The 12,856-nt window shown below is 47.0% G+C and overlaps 1 protein-coding gene across 1 annotated transcript in view; it reads left to right on the top strand.

Annotated features, from left to right (window-relative positions):
* Window positions 1-11,469: 11,469 nt before the first annotated feature.
* Window positions 11,470-12,856, top strand: part of CTTNBP2 (cortactin binding protein 2) — a 670,231-nt gene continuing 668,844 nt past the window's right edge. Inside the window, exon 1 of the mRNA XM_086919417.1 lies at window positions 11,470-11,592. Within this exon, the coding sequence (XP_086775543.1) occupies window positions 11,521-11,592 (72 nt within the window). The 5' untranslated portion in view covers window positions 11,470-11,520. The remainder of the gene's footprint in view (window positions 11,593-12,856) is intronic.

The raw sequence follows: 12,856 nt of genomic DNA, 5'->3' as shown, positions 1-12,856 counted from the left end.
TAGGGCGGTCCGCACGTAGAGCATACTATGGGGCTGGGAGGGTGGCCAGTAAAACGGGGAGAGAGTCATCGCAAAACCAGGTTTCTGTTAAAAAGAGAAGATCTGGTGCATGGAGGTCCAGCAGTACCGATAGTTCGTGCGAGTGGGCTACTGCTGACCGGGTGTTCAAATAATAGGCCGAAAGGGTTCTAGAAGTTCCAAGGTTAGCATCACCTCCAGAAGGGTGAGGGGGAATGGGGAAAGGGGGGGTAGGAGGAAGGGGGGGCAGGGGACAGGCCAAGAGAAGAGATGCGGGTGCAGGCAGTGGCGGATAAAGGCCAAGTGCCCTGGAAGCTGCGGAGTTGGGAGGGGGTATAGGTGATGTATGGGGCAGAGTGACGTGCCCCTAGCCCCGGTCGGCCGCGGACGGGCGCAGACGGGCTTGACTTGTGCGCGACTTCGGCGCGAAGTCGGCGCTCCCGCTGCGCTCGTCCGCTGCGCTTACTCCAGGTCGTCATTTATGCCGTCTTGCCGTGAGCCACTAGACCGCTGACCTGCACGGTGGAGAGGCAGGGCGGAAGTGGTGCAGGACCAGGCAGGAAGTGTCGCTCATAAGGCTGACCCTCCGCACAAACGGCACACATCCGGGGCGGACCGGGGTCCCAAGAAAGGTGTGTCCAGCCTCAAATTCATTGTAAAGGTTTTCTACCAAAGATAAGGGAGTAATTATAGTACCAATTAGACAGAATGTTGGAAAATATTATAAAGTTTCTTTGCTAAGTATTGCTTAAAAGTATGAACGAGAAAAAGGGTTGGCTTACGTGTAAATGTCTATGCTGAAAACTCGTCTTAGTTTCAAACTGGTAGTGAAGTGTTCTAGAAATAGAGTTTATAATATGATCCTCTAAAAAACAGAAATGGCGCAATTAGCCTAAAGGTTTCTATAGATGTACTCAGTGTAATGTGTGTCCATTTGCATGTGATAAAATGACATAATTTAGATACAACACAACTACCATGCATAATTTTCAATAATTCATAAACTGCAACACCAGATTTGTTGTATATTTTATTAGATGCCAATACGGATTAATATCCTTTGGCAGCACGATACAGCCGTTAAAAGAGAGAATTCAGGAACACATGAGGGCAATCCGCAACAACAAAATGAGTTATCCTCTAGCGGTCCATTTAAACACTTTTCATCCAAATATGACAATGACAAGCTTAAATTTTCATGGTATCATGCAATCACGATGTGACCCAAGGGGTTAAGGTAGATTTTCCTTAATTATCTAATGATTTAAATTACTGAACCTGCCATATGTGTAACCCAGGTGGGAGCCACTTTCCTAATCTATTACTGAAATTATTTTCTCTGTTCTGAATGCTCCTATTTATAATTCTCTTATGTCTGACACTCGCAACTTTCGAGACCTTTGTTGTGCCTAGTTTATAACGGGTCAGATTGGCTTTTCATCTCTTTTCATGAATAGGTATATTTCATTCTTCCGGTGTTTTACCTTTTTCACAATGTAACTATTATATTGGAAATTCTCTATGCCTATGCCTCTTGGGTGATTCACGTTTGGTATATTTTTTACACAGTCTTCCTTTGGATTTCTGTATTTGCAAGGTACATTATGGTGGACAATGTATACACATTTGTAATAATGTTTGATACTTACACACATGTTTTCATCCTTTGCAGCCTTGAAGAAGTTACGGTTGTAACAAAACACGTGTCGGCTGCCATCATCCTCGGCACCATGATGTTCTATGAAATGGATTGTCATGTACTAATTGTATAAATGCAGTCTGAATGTGACCAATGGATATATGTGTACTGTAAATCATATGAACTACGATGTCCAGAGTGGATCACTGTTACAAAACATTAAATAGAATGAAATCTTCAGAATGATTTCCATACTGGTGTTTCCTGTGAGATGTCATATTTATTACACATGGGATGCTTGTCTTGAATACTGCTTATGAATAGAGCTTTAAATATTGGGAGTGCCGATGTAAGGTTTCTGTACTTTATTTTAAAAATGTAAACTGAGATCAGAAATATTTAGGCTGGCTTTCAACTGAACCCCATACAGAACAATGGTTCTGACTCCAGAATGCCAGACTGGATTTCTCACTGTACCTGAACCGACTCCAACAGCTGCTCCTATTTGTTTTCTACAATATGTCTTCACTATAAGTGCTCCAGTGTAACTGAAACATGAGTGCATAGCATTTTACAAAGCCTTAACATAAATATATAAATATATTGCATGAACAAACCCTTTTATATTGGCTTGTTCGGAGTTAATGTCCTGAACTCTGATTTTACTTTGATTTGTATAGTCCTTTCCTTTGTTTATTAAAAATAAATTCAATGAACAAATAAATAGGTTTTTGGTTGCACTGGTACTGGGATGTGGTTATCCTCTGAGATGTTCTTGGATGTGTTTATTACCAGGAAGGGGTATGGTATGGCTGGGTTTATTATCTAGTAGCAGTATTCCCAGAACATGTATTTTCTATATAGTGTGCATTTTACTGCCCATTAGCAGTGCTCCATTTTTGCCAAAGTTAGTCGTGAGACGGAGATGTTCTCCAACAAGTGTTGTCCTGGGGTGTATGTATTTTGTGGTTAGCCCTATCACTGGGACGTGCTTCATTTTGCAAAGATTGTTTTGAGCTGTGTTTTTTTCTTTGACATAGCTATGTCTAGGGCATGTTTATTCCCACGAAAGTTTCAGTGCTGGTTGCAATAATTCTATAGTAGAGTTCATCTTCACCAATGTTTATTCTCTACTAGGGTTAGGCCAGGGCTTTCCTTAGCGATAAAATAATCACTGTGTTTATTGTGTTTTTTTCTCTAGGTGTGTTAGTGTTGTGTATGTGTTTATTCTAGTGTAGGGTTACCCCTGTGCTGGTTTAAATTATAAACATGATTGATTGGGGCTGCATTTTTTCTCCATATGGTTAGTCTTGGCACTGAGCTACCTTTACTTATTATATTTAATTCTTGGCTTTGTTCATGATCATGAAGGGTTTCGTACTAGCTGCATTCTTCAGCAGGTAGATGTGTTTCTGGGCAGGGTTAGTTCGGCTGCATTTATTATTCAAAATTGCCTTGGATCCGCGTGAATTTATTTTCTAATAAAGATAGCATTGGTCTGTGTTTATTGTATTGCTAGCCTGGTTCTGAACATTGTCTCTTTTAAGTCAGGGGTTCTTCTGCGCTGCGTCAAGTTTATTCACTGGCCTGTTTAGCTCTCTGCAGTCTTTATTTTGAGAAAAGTACAGCACAGATTAGGATTGCTGTCTGGTAGGGACAATCCTGGGTGACAATAACTAAGTAGGGCTCTGAACTTGGTACTGGTTTTGTGAAGTCTCTAGTAAGGTTAGCCTTGGTTTGTGTTTAAATATGTCCAGCCCTGGTCCGGCGGAGTGTTTCTTATCATTTAGAGTTGCTCCTGAGCTGTGTTTATTTCTGACGCCCAGCCCCGGCGTGTATTTATGACGTGCGAGAGTTCGGTTCTGGCTGTGTTTATTCTCACGTTAAAAAGAAAAGGAGGACCCCACGCAGGCTGATAGGGGACTGGGGGGAGTTTTCAAAGTAAAGGACCTGGGCGTCCCCACGGAAAGACAGTCTAGGACTGTTTATCACACCTAGTAGTTGGAATCTAGGGTGAGAGTACCGTTTATCAGGAAACAACTTTATAAAGCATACCAATAATCTGGCAGGAGAGGTAAAGTTACAATAATTCGGGCCTGATTTCTATCTGTGTATGTTCAAAAACAGGCTATGTACATTCGTAATCCTAATCAATTGTATCCCTAAAGATGCCAACTAATCAAAAAAGGGGGCTGTTCTCTCGCCGTACAATCAACATCATATAATCCACATTGGAAATGACAGTTTACTAGTAATGTACACAATGAACTGGAAGGCCTAGTTCTCATAAAAACTTATATAAGTCAATATTTTAAGTGAATGTTAAAAAAGTTTACCACACCAGGAGTTGCTCTGTTACACATTTATTATACATACAAGTTTAAAAAAATTCATCATCACAAAGTATACAGTTCATCAAAAAAACAATGTTAACACATTTGCATAAAACAATAAAAACAAAGAATCACAGGTCGACGCGGCGTTTCGGTTTCTTCTATTTCTACCTTCTTCAGGACAGATTCTTAAAACAAGTGGAGTAACTTCCCCCACTGGACAGTACTTTCTGTTCAAAACCTTGTTGCCATCTTATTTCTGGGCTTGTTCGCGGTTTCTGTTAGGTATATTACTGTGGAACGGGATTTAGGGCGGGCCGGAATAACAGGCGTGGAGGCCGTATGAAGTGCGCTATGATTAGCGAAAACTTTATTGTTCACATAAACGAAACGTAGGTCGTGGAATGAAAAAAAGGTCCGGGGTTGTAGAGATGAGGTATCCGGGATCCGGGAGGGTTTCGTGGGGATGGTTACGGCTGGGCTGTGGTCGTCTTTTCGTCGTCGTGTGGAAGTGGTGCGTTCCTCGGAGGAAAAAGAGAACGAAAACAGGGCGGTTAGTTCAGAGGTAACAAAACTTCTCTCAGTTCTATCACCAACCCCTGGGTCGTGAATGGAAGGGATTGGATAGGACGTGACGGGGTTGGGGTTGCGGGGAGAAAGGGTAGGGGTGAGCGTAGGCGTGAACGAGACGGGAAATAGTGCGACGTACTATACAGGGGCGGTGCACGTTTATACAGTGAAAAGTGCTTCAGGGCGCTATTTACACTATGTACACCTCTACCAGTGGAAGTAGGGGAAAATGGTAACGAGTTACTCACATGCCCCGCCGTAACTCTCCTGTGAGTTACGGCCGCTCTCCAGCCACCTCCTGAGGACGCCACCAGTCCTCACACCAAACGTCTTCCTCGTCTGCTTCTTCGTTCCGGTCCTTCGGTCCTTCCGCTGCTGGTTCTCCGGGGTCTACTAACTCCTGCCACGAGCTCGCTGTTGGGAACCCCGAGTCGTTTGGGTCGTCGGCTTTTCTACTCTCTGGCCTGTATCCGGTTGAAGGACTTCCAGGGTTAGGCGGGTTCACTTCCGGTCCTTCGCTAGTGACCCAACTTCCGGGGTCATGGAGGGACGTTTCCAATCTGTCCTGATTCGGAGTTATCGGTGGAGCCTGTGGGAAGACAGAGAGAGGAGTAGTTCCGGAGGGGTAAGAGTCCATAGCGCTTCGTTGTGCCCCCGATGTAGGGACCAACCCTTCACATTCCCTTCCCCTAGGAGTGTTTCTTGTAGGGCTGGTAGGTGGCGGATATCGGGACAAATAGTCTGCGTTGCCCTGTTCCAGGCCTTTCCGGTGTAGTGTTCGGAAACGAAAAGGTTGGAGGGAAAGAAACCAACGAAGCACTCGGTCATTGTGTCCTCTATTGCGAGCCATCCATTCAAGGGGAGCGTGATCAGTATACAAAATGAATTCTCTACCATCAAGGTAGTAGCGAAGGCTTTCCACGGCCCACTTGATAGCGAGTGCTTCCTTTTCGACAACGGAGTAGTTGATTTCTCTGGGAAATAGCTTTCTGCTAAGATACAGAATGGGTTTCTCTTCACCTTCCGAGTCCTTTTGGGACAGAACAGCCCCTAAACCTTGGTCCGATGTATCAGTTTGCAAAATAAAAGGCTGACTATAGTCGGGGCTCATCAATACAGGCTCAGAAGTCAAAGCATCCTTTAGAACATTGAAGGCTTGCTGAAGTACAGGAGACGGTTGTTGGAGGATTTCTTCTGTTTTTGCAGTCTTTTTGAGGAGGTCAGTAAGGGGAGCTGCTACTTGGGAAAAGTTGGGGATAAACCTCCTGTAATAGCCCAACATACCCAAGAAGGCACGGAGATCTTTTCGTGTTTTTGGAAATGGTATAGTCTGTATTGTTTTGACTTTGCTCTCTTGGGGCCGAATATGTCCTTCACCCAACAAATAACCAAGATATTTAACACTCTGGGCTGCTAATGTGGTTTTGGCTGGGTTAATGGTAAACCTGTACTTGCCCAAAGAGGAGACCACTGAATATAAGTGAGAAAGGTGTTGCTCCCAAGTGTCACTATAAATGACGATGTCATCAAGATAGGCGCCCGCATATGAAACATGAGGACGTAGGACTTGATTCATGGCCCTTTGAAAGGTCGCCGGGGCTCCGTGTAAGCCGAAGGGCATTACTTTGAACTGAAACAATCCTTCAGGGGTGGAGAAGGCGGTCTTGTGCTTGTCCTCAGCTTTCAGTGGGATCTGCCAATAGCCTTTGCAGAGGTCAAGAGTGCTAATGTACTTTGCTTTGCCTATACGCTCAATCATCTCGTCCACACGGGGAAGAGGATAGGAATCAAAGGCGGAGATCTTATTCACCTCCCGGAAATCAATGCAAAATCGTGTAGAACCATCGGGTTTAGGGACCAAAACAATGGGCGAATTCCAGCTACTACTCGATGGTTCAATGATATTCATTTTAAGCATTTGATTTGTTTCTTCTTTGATGACAGCCCTACGGGCTTCTGGAATACGGTACGGTCGTTGCCGGACCGTTTTCCCTGGCTCAGTGTGAATGGCGTGTTCCACCACAGTGGTATGCCCCGGCAGGGTTGAGAAGACTGATTGTAGGGGTACAAGTGAATGACAAAGTTCCCGTTTTTGGCGTTCCATCAAACCAGTATCGAAACAACCTTCAAACAGGAAGGGCTCGTGACCCGCTAAAACAGGGCGCGGTCCCTCCCACTTCTTGAGGAGGTTGATGTGATAGATTTGATTGATTCCTCTAGTGGCATCTGTTTCCACCTCGTAAGTGACTGGGGTCACTTGTCTCAGTACCGTAAACGGACCCTGCCACTGTCCTAACAGCTTATGGTCTGAAGAGGGAATTAGGAGGAGTACCTGGTCTCCTGGGACAAACGCTCTGGGTTTGGTCCCCTTATCGTACTGGGTTTTCTGAGTGGACTGTGCGGCTACAAGATTCTGTTTGACAATTTCACGGATCTCACCCAAATGAGTCTTTAAATTTTCAATGTACTCTGGAAGAGGGCGGGTCCGATACGGCTCGGCTTCCCAAGCTTCACGAGCCATGTCCAATAGCGTTCGGGGCGCCCTGCCATACAAGAGTTCATATGGGGAGTAGCCTGTACTACTTTGTACTTTACAGCGAATAGCAAAAAGAGCAAGGGGCAGCATTTCCTCCCATCGTTTACTCTCTAAGCCCAACAGTTTTTTTAGAGTGGTTTTTAAGGTGGCGTTATAACGCTCGACTAAACCGTCGGTTTGTGGATGGTAAGCCGAAGTTCTTATCTGCTTGATTCCCAAGGTGGAACAGACCTGGCGCATTAGCGAGGAAACAAAGGGGGTGCCCTGATCGGTTAAAATCTCTCGGGGAAAACCTACTCTAGAAAAAATGGCAATGAGGGCTTTGGCTATGTTCTGTGTTGTGGGTTGTCTGAGGGGAACTGCTTCGGGAAAACGAGTGGCGTAGTCCACTAGCACTAGAGCGTACCTGCACCCACTTTTGGACGGCAACAGGGGTCCTATAAGATCCATTCCTACTCTAGAGAAAGGAACATCAATCAATGGTAGGGGTTGGAGAGGAACTCTTGGGGGTCGATACCGACTAGTCTTTTGGCATACCGGGCATTCCCTACAGTATCTTTTAATTTCGGCATATACTCCAGGCCAATAAAACTTCTCTAGAATAGCTTCCCCCGTTTTCTCGTCACTGAAGTGCCCTCCCAGTAAATGACTATGGGCCAAAAAGAGTACCTTCTCTCTAAATAGTCCTGGAATGATTAACTGGGCATTTTTCTGAGGACCCCCTTTTCTATACAGCAGTCCATTCTTTATGAAAAAATAAGGACCTACTTGTAATGGATCCTCGTTGGGAAGAGCCCGACCCCATGCATCTTGGAGAACCGGATCTTCCTGTTGAGCGGCCCGGAATTCTCTGTCGGTCTCCCAGGGGTGGGTTTCCGGTTGTGCAGGACAAGCCAAGGAATATTCCCTTCTCTCTTTTTTCTTCTGGGTTTTGGACTTCAAAGGTTTTCCTGACTGTTCGATAGCAGGGGAGACTCCGGAAAAAGGTGCTTCAGCCCACCACTTCTTTAAGGAGTCCGTGGTATCCTGTAACAGGTGAGGCAGACCACTATAGTCACTGCCTAATATCGCTTCCTCAGGAAGATTTGGAACCAGACCAACAGTCAAAGAGCTACCACTATTACTGGGGTGTTGTACATATACTTTGGCGGTTGGATAGCATTTCGTGTCTCCATGGACACACTTGATGGCTACAGTTCCTGTCACCGGTTCCGGGGAGTGAGGGAGATCTTGAGGTCTTAATACGCTATGTCTGCATCCTGTATCAGCAAGTGCCATCATTTTGTGTCCATTGATTTGTACGGGACAATGAAAGGGCGGTGGAGCGGAATCCGCACTGAGACACACATAGTTTTTAGCCACACCTATTTCCATCGGCTCTTCTTTTTGGGGGCATATACGAGCAATATGACCGTACCCTCCACAATGATAACACTGTGGACCGGGAGGTGGCGCTCTCGGCATCACGGGATATGGCATTGGAGGTATCGTCTCCGGTTTACGAGGTACAGGTGAAGGTCTTGGTGGCCGTACATGGTTGCCATGACTCGGCCTGGCAGGATGTTCTTCTTTTGCTCGTTGAGATTCTTGTGCTCGGTTGTACGCACTAGCAATTTCGACTGCGGTGTCCAGGGTAAGTCTGGCGTGTTGCCGAACCCACTTTTGTGTAGCAGGGTGTAGGGAGGTAAGGAACTGTTCCAAATAAATTTTGGCCATTATCTCGTCTTTACTGGACGTGGCTGGTTTTAGCCAACGGTTAGCCAAATCTTTTATTCGGAAAGACAACGCCCGGGGATTCTCTTGTGGACCTTCCTTAGCTTGACGAAGACGAAGTCTATACGTCTCATCGTCAATTCCAAGCCGTTCTAGTATACAAGTCTTAATATCGTCGTATGGGGTCGTACCCTGAATGTTTGCCTGTTGATACGCTGCTTGTAACTCCCCCGTGAGCAGGGGACCAAGGTAATGACCCCACCGGTCAGCGGGCCATGCGGCGGCCTGAGCCAAGCGTTCAAAGTTTGTGAAGAAGAAGTCTGGGTCTTCTCCAGCTACGTATTTCTGTAGTACAACAGAGGGAAGAGAGGCTAGCGGTTTTTGTTGGCCCATGACTGTTGTAAGCTTTTCAAGAGTCTTATCCTGAGCAGTACCCTGGCCTTTTAGAACATCATACAATTGTCCTCGGTCGTCTTCGGCGGTTTTCAGGAATTGTTCCATCAGTTTTCCTAGGTGTTCCTGGCCCTCCGCCAGTTGTTTGACCGCGGCCTCCATGCTTCCGGACAATCCCACTTCTGACACCACCTGTGGAACGGGATTTAGGGCGGGCCGGAATAACAGGCGTGGAGGCCGTATGAAGTGCGCTATGATTAGCGAAAACTTTATTGTTCACATAAACGAAACGTAGGTCGTGGAATGAAAAAAAGGTCCGGGGTTGTAGAGATGAGGTATCCGGGATCCGGGAGGGTTTCGTGGGGATGGTTACGGCTGGGCTGTGGTCGTCTTTTCGTCGTCGTGTGGAAGTGGTGCGTTCCTCGGAGGAAAAAGAGAACGAAAACAGGGCGGTTAGTTCAGAGGTAACAAAACTTCTCTCAGTTCTATCACCAACCCCTGGGTCGTGAATGGAAGGGATTGGATAGGACGTGACGGGGTTGGGGTTGCGGGGAGAAAGGGTAGGGGTGAGCGTAGGCGTGAACGAGACGGGAAATAGTGCGACGTACTATACAGGGGCGGTGCACGTTTATACAGTGAAAAGTGCTTCAGGGCGCTATTTACACTATGTACACCTCTACCAGTGGAAGTAGGGGAAAATGGTAACGAGTTACTCACATGCCCCGCCGTAACTCTCCTGTGAGTTACGGCCGCTCTCCAGCCACCTCCTGAGGACGCCACCAGTCCTCACACCAAACGTCTTCCTCGTCTGCTTCTTCGTTCCGGTCCTTCGGTCCTTCCGCTGCTGGTTCTCCGGGGTCTACTAACTCCTGCCACGAGCTCGCTGTTGGGAACCCCGAGTCGTTTGGGTCGTCGGCTTTTCTACTCTCTGGCCTGTATCCGGTTGAAGGACTTCCAGGGTTAGGCGGGTTCACTTCCGGTCCTTCGCTAGTGACCCAACTTCCGGGGTCATGGAGGGACGTTTCCAATCTGTCCTGATTCGGAGTTATCGGTGGAGCCTGTGGGAAGACAGAGAGAGGAGTAGTTCCGGAGGGGTAAGAGTCCATAGCGCTTCGTTGTGCCCCCGATGTAGGGACCAACCCTTCACATTTACCTCTTATATTTAGTCTTTACACGCTTGGTCGTCGACTTCCCCTGACGGATCGGACAAGACCGGATAAGGGACGCTGTGGACAGACTACCAGGATTGAGGAGCAAGGAGGCCTTTTTTTATGCAAAAGCACAAGTTCTGACATCCATATTGAGGTGCCTGAGAACCAGAATACAAGAGAAAACTGCAACTAGTAGCAACTTTCAACCTTGAGTGGGTCATTGAAGAAACCCATTAAGGTGAATTAGGTGGCTCCTCCTGGTAGTCGACGACCAAGCGTGTAAAGACTAAATATAAGAGGTAATATACCTAACAGAAACCGCGAACAAGCCCAGAAATAAGATGGCAACAAGGTTTTGAACAGAAAGTACTGTCCAGTGGGGGAAGTTACTCCACTTGTTTTAAGAATCTGTCCTGAAGAAGGTAGAAATAGAAGAAACCGAAACGCCGCGTCGACCTGTGATTCTTTGTTTTTATTGTTTTATGCAAATGTGTTAACATTGTTTTTTTGATGAACTGTATACTTTGTGATGATGAATTTTTTTAAACTTGTATGTATAATAAATGTGTAACAGAGCAACTCCTGGTGTGGTAAACTTTTTTAACATTCACTTAAAATATTGACTTATATAAGTTTTTATGAGAACTAGGCCTTCCAGTTCATTGTGTACATTACTAGTAAACTGTCATTTCCAATGTGGATTATATGATGTTGATTGTACGGCGAGAGAACAGCCCCCTTTTTTGATTAGTTGGCATCTTTAGGGATACAATTGATTAGGATTACGAATGTACATAGCCTGTTTTTGAACATACACAGATAGAAATCAGGCCCGAATTATTGTAACTTTACCTCTCCTGCCAGATTATTGGCATGCTTTATAAAGTTGTTTCCTGATAAACGGTACTCTCACCCTAGATTCCAACTACTAGGTGTGATAAACAGTCCTAGACTGTCTTTCCGTGGGGACGCCCAGGTCCTTTACTTTGTGTTTATTCTCAGACTCTCCGCTCGCGCGTGTGCGGTGTGCTTGGTTCCGTCAGGGATAGTGCAGCCTGGGTCGCTGCTGGCAGTGAGCGGGTTACTCCTCCTCCTCTCTGCGGCGGGGGTGTGCTTCTCCCTGCCTCTCTACCCTTCTCCTGTTCGCAGACCCTCTACAGCAGGAAGATGGCGACGGACGGTGCGAGCGCCGCCGGGGAAGGAGCTCTCTCCCCTGAGCCGGGGGAAGCAGCCGAGAAGGTGAGCGGCCGTTCTTGGCTTGGCGGAGATGTGGTGAATGCGGGCCCTCATACCTCGCATGGCTGGGGCCCCTGAACACACCCTTTCTGGCCCCCCGGGATCCAGCATAAAAAGAAGCGGAGCCCGAGGTGTCCGTAGACCCATCTCCGGGGATGTCTCCCGGCCGGGCAGGTGCTGGAGCCCCGGCAGAGGCGCCTCCTCTCTGCCGGAGGTGCAAGGAGACCCCGGGCAGCCTTTGTTCTGGTGCTCGGCTCTTTAATAGTGCATTTGTTGTGCACGGCTCCCAATCCGTGCAGATCACTGTGCGGGGGCTGCAGCAGCGCCGGGACTCGGCTCCAGTCTCCGCTGAGCACAAATGCAGACGCCGAAGGCTGGACGTGGAAAAAATGTCTCTTTGTTGAAAAATTAATCTCTTTTACGTCAACGTTGTTTCTTTCCATTAGAGATCCTGTATCTTCCAGTTAGAAACGCAGTATCTCTTTTCTTGACAGAGTATTTCCTTTTCTGACACACTGCGCGTGCCGTACTATCTGACACACACCAGCCCTTTCGCTGAGACAATGTATCTCCTTTCAGGATACACTATCTATATTCCAGCCATGTCCGCGGCCCCCCTCCAATGTTTTAAACCTGCATATTTTTATCGGTGTAACTTGACTCGGTGCTTTGCCGTGTCGGTGTAACGTGACCACCCCCGAGGGCTAATTTCTATTTATTGCTTCAAAACGTCCCTTTGGATGGCGAGGTGCGTCAGGCTCCGAGCAGCAGCCTCTGCCTCCCGGACCCTGCGCGGCCTCCGACGCGGCTTATTGTGGCTCAGCCTGTACTGAGTGATGGTTCTTAGCGCCGGCCTGTTGACATTCAGGTTAACTATTGGCCTGCTGGGGGGATAGCATTTCAGAGCCTCCCCCCGCCCGCCCAGCGCTCCCTCGGTGTCACCTCGCGGCCGGAGTCCCCACCGGCCGAGGGGTGCTTGGGTTACAGAGAATGCCTGTGACGCTTAATTACGTTTTTCTTTATTTATGTATTTTTATGGTTTTCCACCGCATGTGCCTGCCAGGCCCCGTGGGCATCGGAGCACTGTACAGCAATCCGCATGTATATATATATATATATTTTTATTTACAGACAACAGTTCGCTGGTAAAGCGAGCGAGAGTACAGTGTTCCATACAGAGCTGGGCGCAGTTTTTCTTTATAGCACAGCGCATATGGCAGCCTTTTAACCAGTACTCGTCCAGCAAGCAACCGTGCACGTCAGCGTA

Source organism: Lissotriton vulgaris, chromosome 1_1 (genome assembly GCF_964263255.1).
Source record: "Lissotriton vulgaris chromosome 1_1, aLisVul1.2, whole genome shotgun sequence".
NCBI lineage: Eukaryota > Metazoa > Chordata > Amphibia > Caudata > Salamandridae > Lissotriton > Lissotriton vulgaris.
Note: the sequence above shows the minus strand (reverse complement) of the source record. Positions and strands in the feature narration are given on the sequence as shown.